The sequence below is a fragment of the Cyprinus carpio genome, chromosome B23 (genome assembly GCF_018340385.1).
Source record: "Cyprinus carpio isolate SPL01 chromosome B23, ASM1834038v1, whole genome shotgun sequence".
Classification (NCBI taxonomy): Eukaryota; Metazoa; Chordata; class Actinopteri; order Cypriniformes; family Cyprinidae; genus Cyprinus; species Cyprinus carpio.
Genome location: NC_056619.1, coordinates 15,832,367 through 15,858,376, shown reverse-complemented (window position 1 = coordinate 15,858,376; position 26,010 = coordinate 15,832,367). Strand labels below are relative to the sequence as shown.

At 36.0% G+C, this 26,010-nt stretch overlaps 1 protein-coding gene across 2 annotated transcripts; it reads right to left on the bottom strand.

The window, feature by feature from the left end:
• Window positions 1-1,878: 1,878 nt before the first annotated feature.
• Window positions 1,879-26,010, bottom strand: LOC109054120 (RNA-binding motif, single-stranded-interacting protein 2-like). Of its 2 annotated transcripts, none has more exons than XM_042751465.1 (14): window positions 25,849-26,010; window positions 16,543-16,706; window positions 12,931-12,989; window positions 11,730-11,821; window positions 5,867-6,021; window positions 5,699-5,778; window positions 5,513-5,622; window positions 5,374-5,420; window positions 5,170-5,263; window positions 4,931-4,981; window positions 4,743-4,853; window positions 3,494-3,574; window positions 3,312-3,399; window positions 1,879-3,093 (listed from the first exon to the last, which is right to left on the bottom strand). In XM_042751465.1, exons 1-13 carry the CDS (start codon window positions 25,918-25,920, stop codon window positions 3,319-3,321), a joined length of 1,197 nt encoding a protein of 398 aa, XP_042607399.1. In that variant the 5' UTR covers window positions 25,921-26,010; the 3' UTR covers window positions 1,879-3,093; window positions 3,312-3,318. The 2 variants fall into 2 exon arrangements, with proteins under 2 accessions (XP_042607399.1, XP_042607398.1); XM_042751464.1 differs by having other exon boundaries at window positions 5,867-6,024; window positions 25,849-26,007.

Sequence of the window (26,010 nt, the reverse complement as noted above, 5' to 3'; positions counted from 1 at the left end):
CCCCTGATCGCTCTGACCCCCCAGGCCATCAGACGAATCAGGGAGGATGCCCACAAGGTCCTCCTGGTAGCCCCTCTGTGGAAGAGCCAACCATGGCTCTTGGACCTGTCGCTAACAGAGCTGTGGCTGATCTCCTTGAGACGGGACCTCCTCTCTCAAGCGAATGGAACAATATGGCACCCCAGACCCGAGCTGTGGGCTCTCCATGTATGGCCTCTCGACAGGAGTTGGTAGACCTCCCAGAGAATGTCATGAATACCATATTACAGGCTTGAGCTCCATCGACTGGGCGCCTCTATAGCCTTAAATGGTCGGTTTTCACCGCCTGTTGCACAGCCTGGGGTGAAGACCCATTCACTTGTGATATATCTCAGATATTGTCCTTCCTCCAAGACTTAATGGTACTCCCTCTACCCTTAAAGTCTATGTTGCGGCTATCACAACCTCTCATGCTCCTATAGCCAGGCAGTCTGTGGGTAAAAACAACAGCATGGCCTCCTTGTGGGCGTGGTCTAGTGGCGTGTCTATCATAGAAATCTTTGCAGCAGGCCGGCTGGGCCTCGCTGTCCACATTTCTTAGGTTCTACAACCTGGATGTTCCTGCTCTACAAACGCAGGTCCTGTCAGCATAAACCCACCATCATGGTTGTTTTTTGCTTGTTGTCCAGCCTAGGACCCCGACTGCGTCCGGGTCCCTGGTGTTAGCTTTGTCCCCTACACGTTCTCAGGCCCCTTGGTGCCTGAACTGTAGGAGGTCAACAAGATGACTGGTGAAGCTACATCCCCGACTGGTCTGGGATATTTTACATATTTGTTACAAGCCCTTCTTAATGCTCTGGGCGAATACCTGGTCATCCTTCCTGATAGCATGGCGTGATTGTATTGTCCACATAGCGTCTTAGCCTAAATGGCTTATAACGCAGTATGAGTGTAGTATTGATAGGGAACGTACTCGGTTACTAACGTAACCTTGGTTCCCTTAGATACGGAACGAGAACTGCGTACTTTGCCATGCTATGTGCAAGGACACCTCATGTCGTCACTTCAGTCGAATTAAATCAGTTTGCCTAGATGAGACAGCCACTTATATAGCCCGATGCCCTGCCCCTTTTGGCGTTTGGAGTTCATTTCTGTCGAACTCCATGAACCAATGGTAATGCAGTTTCACTTGAAAAAGGCTTCAGAAATCGGAGAAAAAGGACTTTTCCCCCATAGCGTCTTAGCCTAAATGGCTTACGACGCAGTACTTGTTCCGTATCTAAGGGAACCGAGGTTACGTTAGTAACAGAGTACGTTTTATTTTACCGTGATGCTGAAGATTCCTCCTTTTTTTTTGAATTTACACTCTCCAACCCCACCCACCCCCAAAAAAACTTTTTACTGGGTAGCCTAGGTTACATAACAAAATATGTTTTTATACAGTCTATGCAAAATACTAAAACATTAAAGCTCTGTTTATCTATGCAGTTTAGTAAGTTGGTTTTACCAACTGAAGAGACGCTTTAAGAATATATCTATATCATTCAGATATAATGTTAGCAGGTAATTGATAGTTTTACCCAACCCTATTAAGACTCTGGCTGAAAGATAAAATGGTAAAATTTTAAATGTGAGAGAAGCTGACTAGCTTTTTTAGAAACCCCAAAAAAATGCTAAATTATAATATGTTGCTGCTGGACATTTCTTGAAAATTTCATCTCAAAGTGTGAATATATGAAACGTGATATAAGTCCTATTAATTCTGTTTTTTGAAGAGACAGAGCTAATGAGACAGTATAAGCCTTCTTTATCCTAATACTTTTTAGATGATAGTATTCTATTTGATGTCAAACATCACTGAACTGTTGTCCTGTTCAGCAAATTTACATGTAGGCTACATTTCAGCATGTTGGATTTATATTTATGTACAGAGCACAACACAAATAATCACTATTCCAGTCTCAGAATCTTTTATCTCAGAAGGAAGGAAACTGAGGGAGTGTTCCACTAATAAGGGAAGAACTCTCTTGGTTTTCATTATATTGCCATTTTTATATCTCATGGGACACAGCCAAAAGAACACACTCCTCACTATTAAAATTCACCAAGGAAAGAAAAATTAATTTACAGACCTACATTACAACGTTGGAGGAGCACTCCTTACAATGTGTAAAATAAAAGACATAACCCATATGTATGAAGAGGCAAGACAGAACTATTGACGTGAAAACAAAGCCATAAAAAAGTTTATCATCCAAATAGCTTCTCTTTGAAATTTTCTTTAAAAAAATTATCTTCAAATACAAAAATAAATCTCAACATTTAAACAGAGCATAACCTAACTTACAAGATAAAGCAGCATTTTGGAAGGGAAAAAATTACTTTTTTTTTTTTGTGAGAGGATATGAGGTCTTGGTTTCAGAATTCAGTCTCGTCTCGCTGGCACAAACTTGCTCGAAACAAAGAGTGCATTTACAGCGCTCTTCGATATAGCACTTTTTTCTGTGGATCTATCAAAACAACTTAGCTGCTGGTTTCAACAGGTTCCTCAGGATTTCCTTAAATCGATATTCAAGAAAAATGCAGCAACATTTTGCAAAAACAGTTTTTTATGTACAAAATTTCCTTTTGCAGCAGACAGTTCAAAAGCAGTCAACAAAACCTTGAAGAATTTTACAAAAAGATTAAATCAAATTAAAATGACACATGGTGCTGTAACATTGTAGTTGTTTCATTCTGGCTTTGCAGAATGTTTTAGAAAATAAAATTGCAGAAAAATATTCCTCAAAGTGTGTTGGAGTGTGTGTGTGTGTGTGTGTGTGTGTGTGTGTGCGCATGTCTGTGAGTCTTTGTGTTTAAAAAAAAAGCTTACTTTGCTTTTTGTGAACTTTTATGACATCTTGTAGTCATAGCTTTCTCCATCCATGTCTTTCACTTACTAAAATAGGTTTAGCTTCATTATCGGTTGGTCTTCTCCAAGAAAAAAAAAAGTCGCAAAAATGTCTGCTTTCTTCCACTGGAAAGAGACACGCTTCTCAGTTCCTTTTCACAATGTCCATTTGTTTTTATGTCAACAGAGGTGGTTCAGTATCCTCCATCACTCCTATCAATGTACTAAAATAAGAGAAAGATATATATTTGAGTAGGAAAAGAAACTTATAACATGAGTTGCTCATCCATCTAGTTCAGAAGAACTGATTTTATAATTTCTTGGATACAGTAGATATGCCAGTACAACATCATGAATTTTTTTTCTTATGGATAAATGTTGTTTTCACGATCTCTTTCCATTACAGACCACAACATTTCCAAAGCAACAGGAAGTAGCCCACCTCCTCTTCACTTGCCATGCTGGTAGGAGTATGTTGTGTGGTCTGTGGGTGTCTCTATGGCAACCTGCTGCTGTTGGATGCCATTTTCCTGAAGTGGCATGAGGTCAACATTACTGACAATACATCACAATGAATCAGGCTTTGAAACACTAGGAATAATTCAGCATGCAAGGGTTTCGTACCTCGGCTGTGACGCTTGAAGGAGGCACTTGGGCATATTGTGGTATGTAGGTCCCTTGCATAGCTGTGTTTGCAGGCATATACTGAGGACGGATGGACACATGTTGACAAACGTGTGATATCCACAGATAGTACACATTAGACGAATATATTAGATGGATGAATTTCTTGCTCATATGGTTATTCATAATTCTTGTAATTCCGTACATTGCAATTTCTATAAAAACTAGGGCTGCTCGATATCATTAAAAACTGACAGGAATAATTAGTTTTTCTGGCATATGTATTGCACTATGAAAAAAATATTGGAATTTTCAGCAGATGATTTAAATAGCTAAATTTGGATTTTGGAATCAAAATTACTATAAAGATTTTAAAGATTCTACATAGAAAACAAATAAAATAATTATTTAAAAGCTGAAAAATTATTTTTAATTTGAGACTTAGGCTTTTTTGAGTATGAATCATCATTTTAGGCTGAACAATTTAGGAAAAACTAGAACAATATAATTAATTTAATTTAATGAATTTAGTGTGTGTGGGGGGGGGTCTTTCCACCTGAATTTTCATAGTCCCTATTATCACTGTTTTTGACTATAAAAACATAAAAATATATATATTTTTTGAAAATCTATAAAATATTATTTTTTATTGTGATTTAAAATGTAAAAAAAGAAACATATTTCAATAAAACTATTATACTGTAAAATAAATAGTACACTTTAAAAATACAATACTAATATTTATGTCTCTTAATCTGTCAAAATGTTTTTATTTGCACTGCATATTTTGCAATATTGATTTGATGTTGTTATATCGTGCAGCCTTAAAGCTAACACAAATATTAATAACTGAAACCAAACTGAAATTTTCATGACACCAAAACTACCTAAAATGAAATATAATTGCAAAACAATTAAAATACAATTACAAGTTTTTGATACATGGTAATATAAATCCTGTCACCAGAAATTTAACGCAGTTAAATATTTAAAATGATACCAGTTAGCATATGAATTCTGATAGCCCCAAAATACTGAAACTAAAATAAAAATGCAATAATGTGAAACTAGAAAACTAAAAAAATTAAAACTAAACTAAAATTAGCAATGAAAACCAAAACTAAATAGAATAGACAAATAGAAAAAAGTAAAAACTAATTTACTTCCACCTGATAAAATATTAGACCAATACATTATTTGTTTCAAGACATTTGTAATGAATTCTCTGTGGGATCTGTTGGGGACATACCGTGCCTGTGCTGCCCAGGGTTAGATGGCTGAGCTGCTGTGTGAGAGGCCCTATTATGGCAGTGGGCTGCATGGTCATGGTGTGGTCCACTGTGGGCGTGAGGACGGTTCCCTGCGCACAGAAGAGAAAGAAAGTTAGACAAGCAAAAGTGCTTTAGGAAAAAGAGCAGCGTGTTAACTGCAACTTACTGTGGGCTGCATGAGGTAAGACTGGTGATGTATCCAGGAGGGATTGTGTACCTGACATAAAACCAAAACACATTTTAAACTTTGATTTGTGTTCTTATTCTATATGATTCAGATCTATTTAAACCTAATAAGCTAGAAAGAATGTGGAGATTTCTCATATATAATAACTGTACATGCTCAAAAGAATTGAAATATTGAGCAGTAGTATGGCTCTTGCAAAACAAATGGCTTCTCCGTACCTGGTAGGTGGATACAGGTGAGTGCATGTAAGGAGAGATAGAAGTCTGAGCAATAATTCTGTTAGGAGCAATGCTGTAGGAAGGAGAGTAAAACCTGCAGGGGGCGACAAACACATTTTTTTTTAAGAAAGCGCTGTTACCATGCAGTGTCATAATTAAAAGCACAAAGTACAACATTTCTTGAGTTATAATTTCTGAACCTACCCATTTTGTAAGGCAGGAGTAGGGTCATATGTTAGCGTCATCCCACCCTGTATGTGTGTAAGAATGAGAGAGTGACAGCTGAATTAAGACTTGTGATTGAAATCAACATGAAAAAGTAAAAAAAGCAACTCTCTCTCACAGTCTCGCCCTCTCTCGGCCACTGCCGCCCATTCTGGTGATATTTCCCCTGATTCTGACGTTTTTTCTGTCCCCCATCCGCAAATTTACACAGCAAGGGTTCTGTAGGCACTTCATGAAAACATATCACTCATTATTTACTGGTCATAACCATCTGGTCAATATGAAAACAACCCAAATGTAGTACCTGCAACTCCAGGAGGAGTCTTGATGTATTTGCCGTTAAAATGTTGTATGATGGCCTCACATTTTTCAGTCGATTCCATCCTGACATAGAGTAATTGCAAATGCATTATTAATGGAATATTAATGATGATAATGTCAGGTACTATGTATGAGAGCTGGTCAGGCGTACCTGGCGAAACCAACTCCGCGGCTGGTGCCGTTTGCATCGCGTAAGATGCGAGTGGAAATGACATGGCTGAAGGGCTTGAGCATGCTCTCTAACTCCTGCTCATCCATAGACAGAGGCAGATTAGACATGTACAGATTGGTGGGGTCCTGTTCTTGCTGCTGCATCGAGAAGAGAGAAACAAACGTGTTAAACACTGAATAGGAAATCATCTCTAGGAGATTTTATAAACTACAACTATTAAATTTTTTTCAGTAATTGGAACAATATATATATATAGTATTTGTGTACGTGAGTGTGTATAAGCAAAGCAAAAAAAAACACTAAAAAAAGAAACTAATAAAAACTAACAAAAGAAAACTGAAATGAAAAATGAGAGCCTGGCCTCATGAAAGTGCGTATAAACAGTACGCCAAAAAATAACAAAAACTTGTAGTATTGATACGCAAAAATGGACTTTGGCATGCATATGATACGCACGTGTTTGGCGTGTAATCCTACCCATTGCGTAGCATATACACACCAAAGGCAATTTTTGCGTATCAATACCACAAGTTTTTTGGCTTACTATTTATACACACTTTCATGAGATTGGGTTGGAGAGCTTAATAGTATGCCAAATGGATTCAAAACTGATTGAACATATGTATGAATATTATAATACTACTAATAACGTTGAAATACATGGACATGACTAGATAAAGGAAAATTTTGGGTTATTTTTTCAACTTAAAGAATTAATTTGTCCAAAAATAGCAATTCTGTCATCATTTCTACGAAAAGAGACTTAAATTTCAACCGGTTTTTCTACACAAAGCCATCATATGGCTTATGATAAATGTAATTGTCTTTTTATGATGGTTTTAGGGGACATTCACAAGGAAAACACACAGAAAAGTGGAATAGAGAAAAGCCAGGTCTAGTGTGCAAGATAACTTTTAACTTCTGTGCTGCATTTATACAATGCAGTGTCATCGCTGCAAAAGACACGAGTAAGTGGAATGCCCAAGCATGTCCGTCGAGCTCAAGTTTACAAAGAAAACAATAAAAAAGCAGTGGAGTTGAATGCAAAAATGCACTTTGTGTGAACAGTCCCTTATGTTTTTTTTTTTTTCTGTAATTTTGGAGCTTGACTGCATCAGTCCTCATTCACTTTCACTGCTTCTAGGTGGAGAAGTTTCTGGTTTGTGTTATTGACATAATTCCTGTAGGTGGATATCTGCAAGGAGCCCTGCTTTGTTCCTGAAGGACTGATCAGCCTCACAGGCGCAGTAAGGTTAGGATTATGGGTAGTTGAGGTTAGGGCCTCATCAGCCTTGTCAGGCCCAAATCAAAGCACCATCAAACACTGAGTGCTTTACGGAGAGTTATGTCACATCCTTTCCATGGCCCTTCTCGGTTTTGTAGTAATCAACATAATGCCACATGCCACAAATACTGCATATAGATATTATGTTTGGAATGTCCTTGATATTCCATCAATTAAACATAAAAGCAATAAAAAGTAATTGAAAAAAAAAAAAAAAGAAAAAGAAAAAAAAAATAGAAATATACACACTGGCACCCAAAAGGTTGGAATAATTAAGATTTTTTAATATTTTTGAAAAAAGTCTCTTATGCTCACTAAGGCTGCAATTATTTGTCCAAAAATATAGTAAAACAGTAATATTGTGAAATATTATTACAGTTTAAAATAACTATTTTCTATTTCGATATATTTTAAAATTTTATTTCTTCCTGTGATGGCAAAGCTAAATATCCAGCAGTCATTACTCCTGTCTTCAGGGTCAGAAAAACAGCTTATAAAAAACTGCTGATTAATATTTTTGTGGAAACTGTGATACATTTTTTCCAGATTATTTGATGAATATGAATGATTTCATGCATCTGCTAAATTAAAGGGGTCATATGATGTTGCTGAAAAGAACATTATTTTGTGTATTTGGTGTAATGATATGTGTTTTTTAAGGTTCAAAAAACATTATTTTCCACATACAGTACTGTACATTATTGTTTCTGTCTTTATGAATGCCGATTGAAATGTGTCGTTTTTTTACAAAGCTCATTGGTCTGAAAAGCGAGGTGTGCTCTGATTGGCCAGCTATATTTTATGCCCAAATGTTCTTACAAAGAAAAGTAATTTTGGGAAATGTTACGCCCTTACTATACTGTAATGCATGTCCCGGTTGGAACACCGGTGCCACAAGACAAAAACATTAAAACCCATTACAAACGAGGCAATTGTTACATCCAGTGTGGACATAATTATGGATTATTATGACTTATACTGTGTTTTTACGCATTGCGTAAACATAAAACCATATAAAAAACCATCGGAGAAATGACAAACAACAAGCTTTAAAATCACACTATGTCCATTTCAAAGGACACTTATGCCCCCCAGCTCTGCATATTTTGCATGTCTATGCAAATATCCTGTGATGTCCATTTCAAAGGACACTTATGTTCAAACATCTGAAGACATAGGAGAAACATACAAAATGTGCAGAGCAGGGGGGCGTGAGGACTTAAATTGAGAACTGCTTCTCTACGCTGTTCAAAACTCGTGTTTGAATCATCAGTGGCAAATCCTCTACATATGTAAATGTACTTACAAACTGTGAGTCAGAACAGCCGGCATTTACTCTCCAAGGATCAGTAAACAGTCCTCCATAAAATGTGCTGCACACATCTGAAAGTATTGTACTGTAAATACAACAAAACCACTGAAAACAAAACTTAACCACTTATTACAAACAAAGTACTCTCTATTAACACCAAAGTATTTTCGCTTTCACAACAAAAGTAACAACACCACAACAATGCAACATGCTTGAGGCATTCGGCCAATCACAACGCACTGGATAGCTGGCCAATCATGGTGTTATGCAAATCTTCCCACATCGTGAAGTAGACACGTGGGGGTGTGTTTAAATGAGGCATTTTAGGAGGCCGCGGACAAGTCTTAACTTTGATAAAGATATATCTCTTTGGATTTGAGACTTTAGTCTTTGCAACTTTACAGATCTTCTTTATGCACCAAGAGCTTGTAACACTCCAACGAGAAAGGAAAACTGGAAATCGCATCATATGACCCCTTTAAAGTATAATTTTTTTTTTTATTGTACTTACCCCAGATTTTTCAATGGTAGTATATCCACTAAAATATTTAGTGGTTTCCATAAGAGACTTCACTTAGAAGCACATTTTTTGCCATATTTGTCTCTTAACTTAGCATAATTATGCTGGAGTTTTAAACATCAACATGTTTTTTAGTAAAAAGTGTCAAAATGACCGTTTTCAAGGCCAGTACTGCGTCAGCTCATTACCATATAAACACCTAATTAGCTTCATTTGAAGCTGCAGGCATGACAGCAAATATGCATACAGTACAAAGTGACACCTTTCTAACCTCAAATTAACAGATACACAAACCTGTGCTTGCATGTCTTCTACAGATCACCCACTTTCTGCATAAGGCGTGAGCAGGAGGTTTTATCTTAGGATCTCAAAACCCCTTAATCATATTATAGGGCTCAAATTCATTTAATTCATTATCATTGAAGAAATATTTGTTAACTAACCTAAACAAACAAAAAAGAAAATAAAAAACAATAAAGACACCAAAACACAGCAAAAAACAAATTCACCCGCTGCTGATTTGCATATTCATTGCTTTGGTGTGCAGATGAGATTAAAACGTGAGCTGTAAATGTATTACCAGTTCATCTTACCACTATGAATAATGAATTTCTAATTGCAGTGACCTGCGATGAAGATGATTTTTGTACTGATTTAATCGCACTGTGAGATGCTGCATTTTTCCAGAGAGTGAATGGGAGGAGGAAAATCCACGGCAATTGCCTCAATAGACTCTTAAATATAATTCATATAATATAATGTAATTAAGACGGGTGCTTCATGATGTTCTTGTGTGAAGAGGTTCCCCTTTCATGCTGATCTACAGATTAAATAGGTGAATCTCGCAAAATCTTTCAAGTATATGTTCAGGTCACATTTACTGCAAAATTAAAGAGAAAAAAATGGAAAAGATATTGAATCCTGTTTTTTTGTTGCACTTTTGCATTGTGTTATTAATTTTAGCACAGTTAAGCACACCCATTACAAATTTCTCATTACTGCGATGCAAAAACATCAATGCTATAACTGTAATGCAAAGCATGCGTATTTTTTGTAGTCCCTTAATGATTTAAATAAAAAACTGTATCAAAAATACAGATATAGTAGACATTCATTATTCACTTAATATATATAAGACATTAATTATTCATATTAGCTTGTCTTTACTGTATATGTATACTTTATATATAGTAGACATTCATTATTCATGTACTGTGTGTATGTGTATATATATATATATATATATATAAAATGTATTATATAATATGTATATAATTTAAAAATATTAAAATCAAATAAAATATAACAGTAAAAAAATATAAATCAAAAAAACAAATCATAAAAAAAAAAAAAACAGTTTAATTGAAATTATATCGCAGTTAAACAAATCTTAATTTAAATAAAATAATAATAATTAAAACAAAATATAAATAAATATAAAGTGAACTCAAAATAATTATTTGTTCATGAATAATTAATTATCACTGAAATAATATTACACCCCCCCCCCAAACAAAAGAAAAATCTTAAAAATAATAATAATTATAGAATAATATTAAAAATAAAGTGTAATGTCATTATTTATTTATTTTATTTTGCTGTAAAATATGATCTGAATATTTTTTCATGCGATTAACCCAGATATTCAACATAAACTTAGGGTAGGAGCAGAGCTGGCCTGCAGGGCCACGGTCCTCTACGGAGGGCATGCAGCACTACCAGCCAAGCTGCTCAGACAGTGACTCAGCCAGGGGTGAGAGAGAGAACACACAACCTCTTTGTAGAGCTGGAGCGCCACGCAGGAGCAGAAACGGGACAAATACTCCTCAGGCACTTACTTTGAACTGCTCTCAATGGCAGACCTGCATGAGCCTAATGGGGACACCAGCTCCATTTTCACAGCTCAACACCCACAGACAGGCCAAGTGTGGTAAAATAATCATGCTGTCCTACACTGAAGTGATTGGTGGCATTTATTTTCAACATCAGTTAGTCTCTCCTTGAATCAGTTACACAATATTTTCTTAGTCCAAGAAAAAAAAACCTTCCTTTTTCAAATAAATGCTGTTCTTTTAAATTTTATATTAATCAAAAATACTGAAAAATGCATTACGGTTTCCACAAGAAATATTAAGCAACAACTGTTTTCAACATTGATAATATTAAGAAATGTTTCTTGAGTACCAGATCAGCATATTAGAATGATTTCTAAAGGATCATGTGACACTGAGGACTGGAGTAATGACTGATGTAAATTCAGCTTTGCATTATAGGAATAAATTACAATTCAATCGTGGTTCCTAAAGTTCTGGGTGTTTTCTCACTAGCCCAAGTTTGTTTTATATTCTAGTCCCTGGATATGTCCCTAGATATATCCCCACATCAGTTTCCTTCTTTAGTCTAAATTCATGGAATTTTTTTGTCAATTTTATTGTCTACTAGCTGAAAATCAGTAAGGAAAGTAATAACATACATTTCCTCATCAATCCACATGATTTGAAGCATCATTTGTGTCCAGTGCAGAAACACGCTAGATGAAATCTGCACCAAAGTTGAATACTTTGGCTTAGGTGTTTGTTCAAATCCCAAACTAAAGTATGAGCCATAGTAATAATAGTGATACCTGTGTTTGGAATTCGTTTGAAGCTATTTCAACGTCCCATACAAGGTTTATAGCAAGTAAGAGCCGTTAAGGAACAGGGTGTTTAGTTCCTCTGTCTCTTACCTTTGCCATCTGAGCCTGAACTCCACTGGCCTTTAGCGCCGTCACTGCTTTCTGTGCAGAGGCCGGGCTGTCGAAATCCACAAAGCCATAGCCTGAACACACACACATACACACACAGAGAGGATCAGTGATCACTGCTTAGAGTTCAGTTGTTAAGCCAATAGCGTTCCCTATCACTCCTCTGCACCTTAGCTCACACTGGTAATCTCTCTGTCCCACATGAGAAGAGAAAAGAGCTATCAGACCAAGTTAACTATACACTCTCTCACACACACACACAGACACAAATGTAATAGCATTGGTCCACTTGACAGATGTAGGGTTATGCAATACCAATCTCATTCCTGTTACATCAGCTCACATTTGCTAGAGATAAATTAGATGAAGTATATTTAAAGAGCGCTCACGGGTTAAAAGGAACAGTTCACTCACAATGTCTTTCTTCCGTGAAACGCAAAAGCAGATGTTCAGAGGAACGTCCAAGATGCGCTTCGATATACAAAAATGGCCCACTGCAGTAATGCGAGTTTTGATAAGAAAATAATTTTATTTGGATTTTTCAATTTGTAATGATTTTTATTATTTTGTAAAAATAATATTAATAAAATAAATATTAATATTTAATATCAGTATAAAATAACATTAATATTACATAAAATATGTAAAATTATAATAAAATTAATAATTTGATTTAATTAATACTTACAGAATTAATATTTAATCTAAAAATAACAAAGTACTGGATAAATGTTTTATTGAAAATATCAAGAAGAATTATTTATAAATAATAATTGTCATTAAATAATATGACAATCCCCAAAAAAGTTATAATAAAAATAAAATTTAAAAAGGAGATGTTTAGAAGAATGTCCAAGCTGCTCTTTTCGATACAATAAATGTGAATGGCAACCACAGCTTTCAAGCAACATTTTCTGTAAGTGTTACCTAAAATTACAGTCTTTAACATTTTTTTTAAATATAATTTTTCAGAGGACTTGGAATATTGGGCAGAAGTTGTATGGAATATTTTTATGATACAACAAACTGCAGGTTTACAGTTTTTTTTTTTTTAATCACTTTTGGAGTTTGACGGCTCATCTCAATTTAAGTAACAGAAAAGCTCACTATTTAAAGTTTCTTTTTTTTCTTACATTTTTGGTGAACTATTCCTTTAAAGATGAAATTACACAGCACATCTTACCTTTACACTTGTTGGTGGTCTTGTCAAGAATGGCCTTGGTAGACACTATTTTTCCATAGCTGTGCAATACAAAAAAAACACCAATAAAGAAACAGTTGAGTTAATTGGAAAAGATGGATAAACACCTAAAACAGCTTTTAAGCAGCTTAATAATGATAAATCCATCCAAACTCAAAAGACTTGATGTTTATCTGATATTTTATAAGGTCAAACACAGTTTAGAAGAGCCAAAGTAATCTAAGCCAGAAACAGGTGAGCAGCGGAGGCACAAAACCCCATAAATGAAGGGCGCCAGCGCTGCCCCACTCACAATGTGCCATTCAATGGGCCCCCATATCCAGAAATCATTTGCATTAAATCTTCATGAGGGTGCCGGCATGGAGGAGAAGCCCTGATCAAATGGTAATGCTCTTTGAATAATGGATTCCATACCGTGTTCATGCTGCCTTGCATGGGAAAAGGGATTTGCACAGCATGATACAGGTATAGAGCTGTAGGTTTGTGTACACGTCTGTGGATTACTGGAGGCTTGCGGTTGTTTGAGGGACGGGGAGGGGGAGGGAGGTAGGTGTTCTCGATCCAAGCATGTGCTTGCAGTGTAACCTGAGAGTTCTCCTTGTCTGCCCTGAACAGCTCTGGCTGAGATCCACAACAATCAACCTACAATGCCCTCCACCGCACTCCTCATCTGGGTCCTACTGCCTGCACACACAATCTCACGCTTATGTTCACGACTGAACTAAACCTATATAATGTCATAATTATAGTATAGATTAAAGTAATATTGGAAAATTACAGTAGTTTCAATTTTTTAATCATTTGAACTTTAAGGGTTGTTCATGCAGGACGAGGAATGGAACAAAACACAGGTGTTTTGAGACATGCTTTTAAAAGTTTTAAATTTCACAAGACATCTTCAATCACTAAGTCAAATATATCTGCCTAGCGTATGTTTTTATAAAGAAATAAATGAAACAGCACAGATGGCAACCCAATGCACTGCCAAAATTGTTTATTGTACAAATGTAAAAAAAACTTAAAATGTCATACATAATACCATGATTTGGCACTTCTCTGATGACTGTTTTGACTGTGTCTGCGGCTATTTCGTGCACACAAGCCACAACATACTGTAAGCCTATTTATTTTTCCATCCTAAATATGCATGACTGCATGGTTAATTGCATTTTATTATTTGCATTTAGTTTTGTTTTTCCCTGATGTCACTATCAGTGCAGCCCAGGGGTGAACAGTCATGTGTGAGATCCAACCCAGAGTCATGGTCAAGTAAGCACTATATGAGATTGGCTGCAGATATTAGAGTTGCAAAACAACTACAACTCATATTCACCCTGTCGCAGCATTGGTAGGGCAGTTAGCTCTAAAATTAGTGACAAGAAAGGGCTTTACTTCTGTAATGCTTCAGTGACTTTGATTCATTCAGGAACCAAGTCAACAATTCATTCACTCAACTGATTTAGTCAAAATTTTGGTTCCATTTGGAACTATTGTCACTGATAGATTAAAACAGGCAAAGTAATTGGCAATATTGCCTAAAATGCAAGTTACTCAGTTTTAATTTCTTGTATATTAAAGAAATATCATTCTCGCAATCGCATTCTCAGCTGTTGATCTGAAGAGCTGATATTCAGAACAACAGCACTCTTGCTCATGATAATACAGAAATCGTTTTTTCACTGTTCTTGTTTGAGATATCCACAGCATTGACTTTGTAAAACAAGCTGTAGAGTTCTGAAACCATTTGGTTTGTGATCTGCTCTCTCGCTTTCTATAAAGGTAACAGGAATTACTTGAACAAACATCTCCTCCGCCAACAGCTTCTTTGCTAAGAAACACCTGATATACTCGGCTAGCTCTTATCTCTCGCTCTCTCAGCCTTTCTTTCTCACACTCCTCCAAATCTCTCTTTCTCTCTCACAGCTCTCTCTCCCCACCCCCATCACCAACAACTTTTCGTCTCCTCTCCCTCCCAGCTGTTGCCCTTGTTTGTCTTTCCCTTTCCCCCTGGGCTCAGAGTTTCCTGTAGGGCTGGGCAGCCTCATCTCAGCCGTTTCTTCCAGAGAGGGCCTCGATCTCCAGTATTATACTTCTATGTGCACGTTCTTTCTACGCCATCTTAAATATATGAGCAGTTTGTCCTAAAATGGAATATATATTTCAGTAAAGCTTAAGAAAATACATCACATTTTTACTGGCCAAAATAAATGACATCAAACTATTCAACAAAAAAAATAAATTGTTAAATTAAAATTACACAATTTAATATATATATATATATATATATAAACAATACACTACTACATTTAGAATTAGTGTTGTTTATCATAACATTGTTTATGTAAAATTATAGAATGTATTAATATTTTGAATTAGCTTTCATTTGTATATTTTTACATTTCATTTTCATATTAGCTTAAGTTTAGAAATTAGGTGCTTTTGTCATTTTTATTATTTTGTTTTTTATTGTTTTTATAATTTTTTTTATATCAGTTTTAGTTTGATTCATTTTAGTACTTCAGCTTTCACTTATTTCAATTAATTGTCAAGGTAACATTTCTAAATTTCATTCAAGTTTCTGAAGTTTTTCATCTTTTTTTAAATGTATTTAATTTTAGCTTTTTTCAATTACTGAAAATAATTTTTAATAGATTCAACAGTTACAACTGCCATTGCAGTTATAGATTTATAAACACTTAAAAAAAACATAACCTTTTAACTAAAATCAAACCATTTTAAAATTGACTACTGATGAAGGAAATCAATTCAAACCTCTAAAACACAAAGTCAAATAGAAATGAACGAAAGTATTGTTAAAAGATTAGCTAGATTATGAGACTATTTTTAAACATGAAATATTTTTGTGTATGCCTCGGGAGATCTAGGTGGGAGAAGCCAAAGCCAAAATCTCTCTTCCTTACTTTTATCAACCCTAAAAGGAAGTGAGGTGCAGGCAGGGAAAAAACGAGGAGGGGGAACCGTCGTGCCTAGCTGTTGGAAACACTGCAGTCGATTAACAAAAAAGAGCTTTGTTTAAAACCCAAACCTCTGTTGAGTTTGTCATTACATTCCACCAAAACATCTTTTAACATGAAAGCATGGATCTGATGCAAAAAAAGAAATACCAAATTAACAACAAAAACACACGGAATGAGAACCAATACCAAGATGAAGAACGAGCACACCAATAAAAAAAAAAAAAAAAAAAAAAAAAAAAGTTATAAAATATCAAAAACGCCCCATGAATAGGCGTCATACCAAAATGTTATAAAATATCAAAAACGTCTCATGAATAGAAATGTGTGATTTACACAACGTCCATTAAATCAAGATGCTGTATAGGCTTATCCAAAAACACTTCATGTTGAAATGAATGTGAATTATCTGCCAGCAGTGCATTTCTAACCTCATCATAAAGGGTCAAATCAGGACGCTCAAAGTCTGAGATTTTCTCTCCCACACACTCCTTCTGTTTTTAATGCATTTTCTGCTCTTATTACACACCCTCTCCAACTGCTGATTATGAACCTGACCTTACTTGTCTCCACCATTTCTAATCCTAAATTCATTTCCATGTGAAACAAGGACACTCACGGTTGACAGAGCTTGACCAGGTCCTGGTCTGTGGTTCCTGGATGGAGACCACGGATGTACAGGTTGGTTTTGCTCAGCTGGTCTCCACCGCTGCTGCTTCCATTACTGCTGGTGGTGTTGGGACTGGGCGGTGCCATCTGCTGGGTGGAGGACGCATACGCCTGCTGTGAAAACAGAGATAAGACGAGATACAATACAGTGCTATTAGATTCAAATTCCAAATTGCTTTCCTTTCATTTTCTTTGGAAATGTGCTTTGACTTATGTGGAAGGAGCTATTGTGCTGACCATTAGTGACTCAGTGTGTCTTGCTACATGCAGAGCAAAACACTAAAATATCAAAAAGATGCTGCCGCAACATGAATATGACCTTTAAAAAATCAGTTCACTAAGAAATTATGTAATTATAACAAGACCATGATGTCATTTCAAACCCATATTCTGTTTTTTTTTTTTTTTCATGGAACACAAAGGTACATTTCCATGCAACAACAAAACAAAAAAGTGACAAAAACCGACCCATAAACATAGTTGTGTGCTATATTCTATATATAGTCTTCTTGAAGGCATCCAAAAGCTTTGTGTGGAAAAACTGAACAAATTATTTTACATTATTTGCTGTTAATTCCCTTCAAGTGAACTCAGAAGTAATTTTGACTGGATCATTGAAACAGTAATTGGCTGTATCCTAAATCACATACTCTTCAGGTACTAAGGTACGTCTTTTGAATAAATAATTATGTTGTGACTGTTAAACAAGTATGTGTTGTGACCTTTTAGCATCAGTTGTGTCGCCATCAACAACTCCTGTCCTGTAAAGTGTCCATCTGATGCACACTTTGTCTGAAATAGTAGGTCATCTGAGTACTTTTCACCTACTAATTTATGAATACTGTAAATTCAGACATACTGTTTATAGCCTACTATATAGGGAAGTATGTGATTTCAGGTGCAGCCACAGTCTCAAAAGAATGATCAGTTTCTCACTGGTTCAATGAATTGGCTTTTGATTTAAAGCTATTGTAAAGCTCAAAAAGACTCGAAATATGATAAAACTAACAGGGTATAGGTTTGGAACGACATTAGGGTGACTGAATAATGACAGAATTTTCATTTTTGGTTGAACTGTCCCTTAAAAAATGTGATTTGGTTTACAAAAACAAGCAGATTCTGAGACAGAAAATGCCTCTGATTGTTGTTGTGTCCAAAGCCTGGGGCTTTCCCTCTCCTGAGAGGTTCTGTTAGTTTTCTAATTAACTCCTCATCAGTCAGAGGGGCAGGCAAGGATGAAGTATTTCATTAGCCAAGCCTGTGAAATCAAATCTCAGACAGGGAACAATGGGCCAGTTTAATACATGCCACAAGTTCACTGGTTTGGCTGAGATTGTTGGAAAAAGGGGAGCAGGGCACATCCAGAAGTGCTTGTACAAACGTTATGTCATATATAGGGCTCTTGTCTTTTGCTCTACTCTTGAGCCAGTTGAACTTAGTTATAGAAGCCTGTCTAATTGAGATCTGAGCTTGTTAGCGTTGAGCACTAATCCCTCTCATGTGCTGGGTGCAGTCAGAAAGCACTGTCTCATTAGGACTGCTCTACTCGGCTAACTCTGCCTCTGCATGGGAAAACAGATGACTGAACCATTGCCCCCCACTAAGCCCATCTGCCCTGCAATGCTGTGCAAGGTTGAGCAGAGCCACACACCTAACAACACCAGTCTTCCCCACACAAACACTACATGCTAAAAATACCAAAACCCTCTAATGACATCAATCCAGATAGATGTGTTTTTCAAATCATGCCATATTATTTTCCAATTTTCACTTATCTAAAAATGTGTTACTTTAAAGTGCTTATGTGCATTTATTTTTAAATCTTTAGCTTTTTAGCATTTTTAGATGTAAGTATTTTAAATGTAATATATATGTCTACTGTATAAAGAGAGAGAGATACAACCATAATGTTACAAAAGATTTTAGATGTTGCTTTTTCATTTTCTGTTCATCAAAGAATCCTAAGAATAAAACGTATCACCATTTATATAAACAATATTAAGCAGCAAAACTTTTTTCAACATTGATAATAAGAATCATATGACACTGAAGAATGGCTGCTGATTCAGCTTTGTCATCACAGGAATAAATTATACTTTGACATATATTCAAATAGACATGTTATTTTAAATGGTGATAATATTTTTACAGTATTTTTTATTAGATAAATGCAGCCTTGGTGAGCATAAGAGACTTCTTTCAAAAACTTTAATTAAACCTTACCAACCCTAAATGTTTGAATGGAATTATTATAGAAATATAAGGGAGGTTTTGTCAGGTTTAGCTTAATTCTGCAGAAAACTGTGTTCCCAAACTATGCAAAAAGGTGTTTTCAAAGTTGTAAATAAAACAGACTTTTGGAGTTTGTTTGACAAGAAAATAGCGACTACTTCAGTCTTTCTACTTCAAAATTTAGTTTTTAATAAAATGTCTTAGCTACTTGCCATTTCCTTGTAATTATTAATAAATTTATATCAAATTCAGTGAAAAATGTTTAACTGCCAATTTTTGTTTTTTCAGTGTGCACATTAAATGTAATTTAATTAACAAGACAATCAATGTTAAAAACATATGTGCAACTGTAAAATTGGTCACTTTATGCTTGCATTCTGGGAAGAAAAAATAGCTATGCGATTTCTCATGACCCATATGGACTCTACACAAACAACTCATGTACATCTGTTAAACCTACAGTTTTAATTCTTGTTCATGTTAGGTGAAGAGATTCCTCCACAAGTCTCCAACCGCGCTGACAGTAATTGACGCATCTCGACCATCCTCACTGCTCTGTTTACTTCAGATTGCGCTCAATGTATCTGAATGCAGAACAAATCATTGTCAACATCTACTCAATACCAGCAAACCTGCCCTTGAACATCTCATCTGCACTATAATGAAACCTGAGAGTCCTCCCTTATTTGCACTTGAGGACAGCACTGCAGTGGAACCGGCTATAGGCCGCCTCTTCATTTCCATAGATATGCGCAGTGTGGTAATGAGAGCATGCCGGGGTTTGCACCTCTCCTGATTACTCCATTGCAGTGCCACTAGGGCAGACTCTTGGGAAGGCTTGCAGAGATGAGGTCACAGGAGGCAGTACGCCACTCTGAAGGGTTAGCAGGGATCTGGCTCTAAAGAGCTGGTTCCAGGTGTGACTCTGGATGGAAATAAATTATCTGTCTATCGTTCCAACCTGCATAGGTTACAGTATTGTGATGCACGCATTTGGTTTTGCTGGGAATATGGATGTTTAATGACCTACCAACACACATTGTGGCATAATGCTGTCTTGCATAGCAAGTGAAAATAACTTGCATGTATTTTATGTTGGAAAGGAACTATATGCACAATGGCAATCCTTTTGTTTTTATAAAATGAATAAAACAAAGTAAAAGTTGCATTTATGATTATTTTTTAGTTTTCAATTTCTGAAAATACATAATATATATAATAAAATACAATATCATATATTGATGTCTGGGTCAATGCAATAATTTAGTCATTATTTTTAGTGTGTAATTAGTCGAATTACACTGTGGTTTGAGAAATTATATTAGAATCTAGATTTTGATTGTTTTAAATTTTTATATGAATATTTTAAGAATATATTAACATGATTTCTAACACAATATATTACTATTTTTACAACATCTTTTTATTACATTTTTTTATTTAAAAAAATATTATTTATATTTTGTGATGACAGTCAAATAATTGTAACTTCTTTTAATAATTCTGATGTTAATCAATTTTTAAAAATACGTAATATACATAATATACCAAATCATATATAGATATCTGGGCCACAATGCAATAATATTGTGATTATATTTAATGTGTAGTTAGTCAAAATTCTTTGTGGTGTGAGAAATAGATTAGATTATATTTATGTTAGAGTCAGACTGTGTTTGCCTAACGATATAAAACATAATGGAAAAAGGATTTGTTTTAAAAAAAAAAGAATAACTAAAAAAAAAAATAATAAATATACAAAAAAAATAATTAAAAAAAACTACACAACACAATACTTTTCCTCAGAGAAATACATAGAGCTTTGGTTTCTAAATCACAAATATGGTGATTCTTGTGAAATATGCATTTTTTCACTCAAACATCGTTCACTGGATTAAAGATGAGGGGGAGGGGCTGAGAACAGCAGAAAAAAACCCTCAGTTGCTCAGTTCTCCACCCTTTTCAAGTTATACTCACAAATCAGGATTTAATCTTGCTCAGGTATTTTCTGAGATTCTCTGTCTGTATATCTTTTGGCTAATCAAAAATGTTAAACTATAACTCTTAGTAGAAATTAAAGGGAGAAAAAAAAACGTAGCCACAGCCAGTAACCCAGGATCCATGCACAATGTTTGAGACAGGAATTCCAGGAATTCCAAGTCATTTATCTCTGAGCAATCTGCATCCCTGCCAAGAGTGCAGGAAGGAGGGGAATGACTCTTCTTCTAGGCTGCTTGGTTTTCAAAACTGTGTCTTTCAGCAGTGATCCATCCCGTGAAGGAGAATTTGAAGTAAATGCATGTGAGTGAACACATATTTGTGTAGCGGTACCAACAGAAAGGAATCTTCAGCCTGCGTTACTGAGTGATTCAACTATTTTTCTAGAATCACATAATCTGAAGAAAACCTTATAATGTTACAGTTTGCAACTTTACAAATGTTACAAGTCAAAGTTTGCAGTTTAGTGTTTTTTATTAGTATATTAAACTATTCTTGAATATAGTTTTGCATCATATACTTCATATACTTAAACTGCAAGAATATGAATTATATTAATATTTCAAGAATGTATTTTTAATTTATGAATATAATTTTATAAATTTTTTTTTTTTTAAATTATTGTTGAGCTTTGTTAATATTTTGAAATATTAGTTATATTTTGTGTTTGGACCAGTGAATATGTTTACATTTAAAAAAAAAAAAAATCTAAATCTAAAACTTGTGGCCAAAAAAAAATTATTGTTGAGCTTTGTTAATATTTTGCAACTGGCATATATTGGGTTTGATGTTTCTGAAGCATAAGAATCTCTTTTCATATGCACAGTCGGCTCTCATTGTTCCTTTCTCAAAGCTCTCTCAAACTTTATATTCAAAACTGAGTGATTCGCATAAAAAGGGTGTTTCGTTACCTGAAAGGTCACAGAATATTTGGAAGACTCTAATGAGTTTCAAATATTCATACTGTGTAAAGTGATTTGCAATATTTTGCCGCCCCACAGAGTGTCATTCTCCAGTGGATTTTATGGGCTAAGGATGCCTATCTAAGTTTGGGGCACTTAAGGAGGAAATTAGAGATCAGTGGCTGCACACTCTCACAATCCAGATATTTTGGAAAAGTTAATGTCCCCTGATAACTCGTAGGCAAACAGGCTGTGGAAATTACAAATTACATTTTCTGCAGAGCTTATTCACACCAAGAACAAAAAAAAATATTATCAGATACATATCTAACATTAAAACATGAGAAGTTGCATTTCTAGAATTATTATCTTTGATTTAGGGTTAAAAATCATTATGGTCGGGGTCAGATTGATCATGACTTTAGATTCATTCAAATTAAAATCACACTTTATATTTAAAAAATGGTAAAAGCAAAAAGCCTTAAAAACATTAATGCTTCTCACACATCACAACTATTTAAAAAAAAAAAAAACATTGTCCTTTTACACACAGGAAGTGTGTGCTTTCCTAAAGCTCAAACAGTATACAGCATGGCACTTTCCAGCAAACTGAGCATGCATAACTTGATAAAAATGTACACTTTGGATGAAAGTGTCTGCCAAATGAATAAATGTAAAGGTAAATACCCTCAGAGGCAGAGAAACTGACATAAACAAAATAAACCAAAGAATGCTTTTATTTCAGGTCTGCACCACTGCCAACATAATAATAATATAATAATCATAATAGAAATTCTGCAAGCAAACACTCCACAAAACAATGGAATGTCAACACTTTGCAATCACGTTCATCACCCAAAATGAGAGAAAAAAACCTAAATTTAAAATAAAATCAACAACTCAACTTAAAAATCATAATGGGTCAAAATGACCCACAATGCAAATGAAAGTGCTTTTTCTCATTCTCATTCTTATCCTTTAGCCTCACAACTAGTTGGATCATCTTCCTCCTGGCCCACACTCATTAGCTATGTTTCCATCACCCTATTTTAATGCGCATTTTGAAGTATCGCATGAGAAACAAGTGATGGAAACACCAAATTTTGAATAAGAATCCCTTAATTCGCAGAAAAGTTTTTACGCTTGCTTGAGGTGGTTTTTGACTTGTGCGAAAAAGGGTTGATGCAAATAATGGGCATATAATAATTTTATTCTCTTTGACTTGTTGGATGGAATCAATGCTTGTTCGCAAATGTTGTATGCGATATTCCAGGTTTGCGCATAAGTTAAATTCGTAACTTTGGATGGAAACCCGGCTATTGAGTCACTGCAGAAATACTGTTTGGTAGTTTTACCCACACCTGACATTCTCCCTCTGCATTTTTATATAGATACAGCAACTAAAATTCCATATAGAGTGCTGCCTCAGCTTCACAAAACACTACAGCCAAGACTCGTCCAACATATTTCAAGTGAAACCTGAAGTTGGACTTGTCATTCCTCCTTTGGACTTCCATTGGCAGCAACAACAGCCATCCATACTCAACAGATAGGGCCGCCTCTAGGCTTTTGGCCAGTAGCCTCTACTCAAACACACTGAACACTTTTTCATCCAGTCTGTTCCAGCAGGTGAAGTGCAACCTGACATCACCAGGTTATTTTTTCATTATAAACAGATGCCCTGAATTCAATTCTGCCCAAAACTGCTTCCCAAAACAACACCTTTACTGCCATCCCTCAGGTGATACATGGCATAATATCTCCATTCCATGGCAATATACAACCTTTCAGTAATGACAACCATGTCCTCTTTATGACCGAGGGACATGATGCCCACCTGCCCAACACAGCTTACTTCCTTTCACGCTACTACCTACACTTCCTCCCCCAGCACTCGCCCCGCTGTGCGAGTTATTGAGAAAAGATGCACCATGGGCTCGGACACCTGCCTGCTCAGCGACTGGGCCAGTGGAAGCTCTGCTATCAGGCAGCTCAGTGTTTTCTAGAGCGGCACTTATAAGTAAAGTTTTGGTTTTGTAAAAATCGAGTCCATGGTTAGTTCTAATAACAAAAGTAAAATGAGGTCAATGAAAGTGGTTATACATGTAACTGTGAATCTCAGTGAATAGCTGTGGTCTTCTCTTATTTCTTCATAAACTGGAAGGTAAGATGAAATCAGCAACCCGGTCTGCTTGAATCTTTGCGTTGTTTCTGGATTATTTCGTGAGTGTGGGTGTGAAGCTGAAATAACATTTAGAGAGCCAAGCTGGATCCGATCACAGGGTGTAAGCTTATGAAACTGTTAATGAGTAGACAGACCATCATACTCAATGTCAGTGTCAGAAACGGCTTCCCTTTATCTAGTATTTTATAAGTTATCAGGCAATAATTTATAAAACGGTCAACATGTTAATAGCCTTTCTTCGCTTTGCACTGTCATTTTATTTCAGTCTATTTATTATGATGACCTTTTTGTAAAGGCATTGAAGATTGCAGATGATAAAGACTGAGTGCTTTGAATAAACTTGCAAAAAAGCGCACCTGATTCATGATGTTAAAAATATATGGTTGACAACTTTAAGTGCATGTCACTGCACAGTATTAATGTCATGTCAGGTAGAGATTGACAAAAAATAGTAGTACACAACACCACTGTATCACTGTGGGTTCAACAGGAAAGCAATGTTCACAGGTAAAGTAACTTACTTTATGTAGCTAATATTTGCATAAATTTGCATACCCAAACTCAACAGCAATCCATTCTTAAGTGGAGAGGAGTGGAGAGGAGGCAGAGTGATGAAGCCAATCAGCAGATATGGGGATTGTTAGGAGGCCATGATGGTCAGAAGCCAATGGGCAAATTTAGCCAGGATGCCGAGGTCACACCTCTACTATTTTAATGACCACAGAGAGTCAGGACCTCAGTTTACTGTCTCATCCGAAGGATGGTGTTTGTTGACAGTATAGTGTCCCCAGCACTATACTGGGGCGCTAGCGCCCACTCAGACCACAGGGTGAGCACCCCCTGCTGGCCTCACTAGCACCTCTTCCACCAGCAACCTAGTTTTCCCAGGAGTTCTTCATCCAGGTACTGACCACAGGCTCAACCCTGCTTATCTTCAGTGGGCGACCAGTCTTGGGCTACAGGGTGATATGGCTGCCAGCTACATACATATCATTCAGAATACATTGCATTCTGAGCTTAAATTCAAAACATTAAAGGAATACTAGTAGGTCTATTAAAATAATCGTAATGCATGTTACGTCATTATTAGCCTAGAAGATTTATTTGTGTCAAAAACAGGAACTCTAACTAAAACTCGTTTCTGAATGTATGTTATTGGAAACTTAATCATTCAAATCACTAGTACCATACCTGTCATTAAAAAACAATACGATATGATTATATTAGTTTATATATACTGAATAATTCATTGCATGTAACCAACATCATATAGAGGTTATGTCGCACAAGCGTTCGTTATTACACATGAACTGCGCCATTAACATGTTATGAAAGCAAATTTAGCGTTTTATTCTTTCATTCTGACCTTTGTCTCTCCGAAAATAAATAGCCCGTGAATCAAAGGCATCCTATGTCGTATTGATTGACTTTGTTTCTGTCTCTGCATAGTCAATCCGAAACCTAAATGTTTCCAGTCGTAGTAGTGGGATTTATAGGGGTGGGGCGAATGACTCAACGTAAAACTTGGTTAAACTAATTTTCTTTTTTCCCCATAAAGCAATTTTCCTCATGAAACCCAGATAACAGTCCTCTTTTCTGATTTACTGCAAAGAATCCACAAGCATCGAGTCCCCATAAATAAGAAGCTATCCGAGAACATTTCGGACCGCAAGTTCGTACTGTCTGTGACTTCTCAGATGAATCTACATTAAGATGCCCACTTTTTAAATAGCTACACGCTGACTTCAGGACACACTCCACAGCGGAGGATTACCCGGCACGATCGCGCGATGATACACTTCAGTATTTTCACGCTTCCACTTTCAAGGACACTGCAGCTCACACTCATGCAGTTACACACACAAGAGATAAGCGACAGAAATCAGCGTTTTCCGCCGTCCCGACCAGCTGACTCCACCGCATACGAACAGGGCTTTACCTTTTTACTGGTTCTGCTGGGATAGCCGTTATATGGGTTGATTCCTATCCTTGGCGGCACAGAGAGCAGCATTTTTTACAGCAGCAGCAGCAGCAGCGCGCGCTGTGTCCGGAGCGCCTAGTACAGCCAAAACAGTCAGCTGACGTCACCGGGGACATTCAG

What these genes read in the sequence shown, in the direction of transcription:
- LOC109054120 (XM_042751464.1), bottom strand. Translation starts at nt 25,920, where the DNA reads ATGCTGCTCTCTGTGCCGCCAAGGATAGGAATCAACCCATATAACGGC. An exon ending in TTCAGGCTCAGATGGCAAAG is followed by an intron (nt 6,025 to 11,729) that starts GTAAGAGACAGA and finishes TTCTCGATGCAG; the next exon opens with CAGCAAGAACAGGACCCCAC. An exon ending in CCCTGGGCAGCACAGGCACG is followed by an intron (nt 3,575 to 4,742) that starts GTATGTCCCCAA and finishes ATCCGTCCTCAG; the next exon opens with TATATGCCTGCAAACACAGC.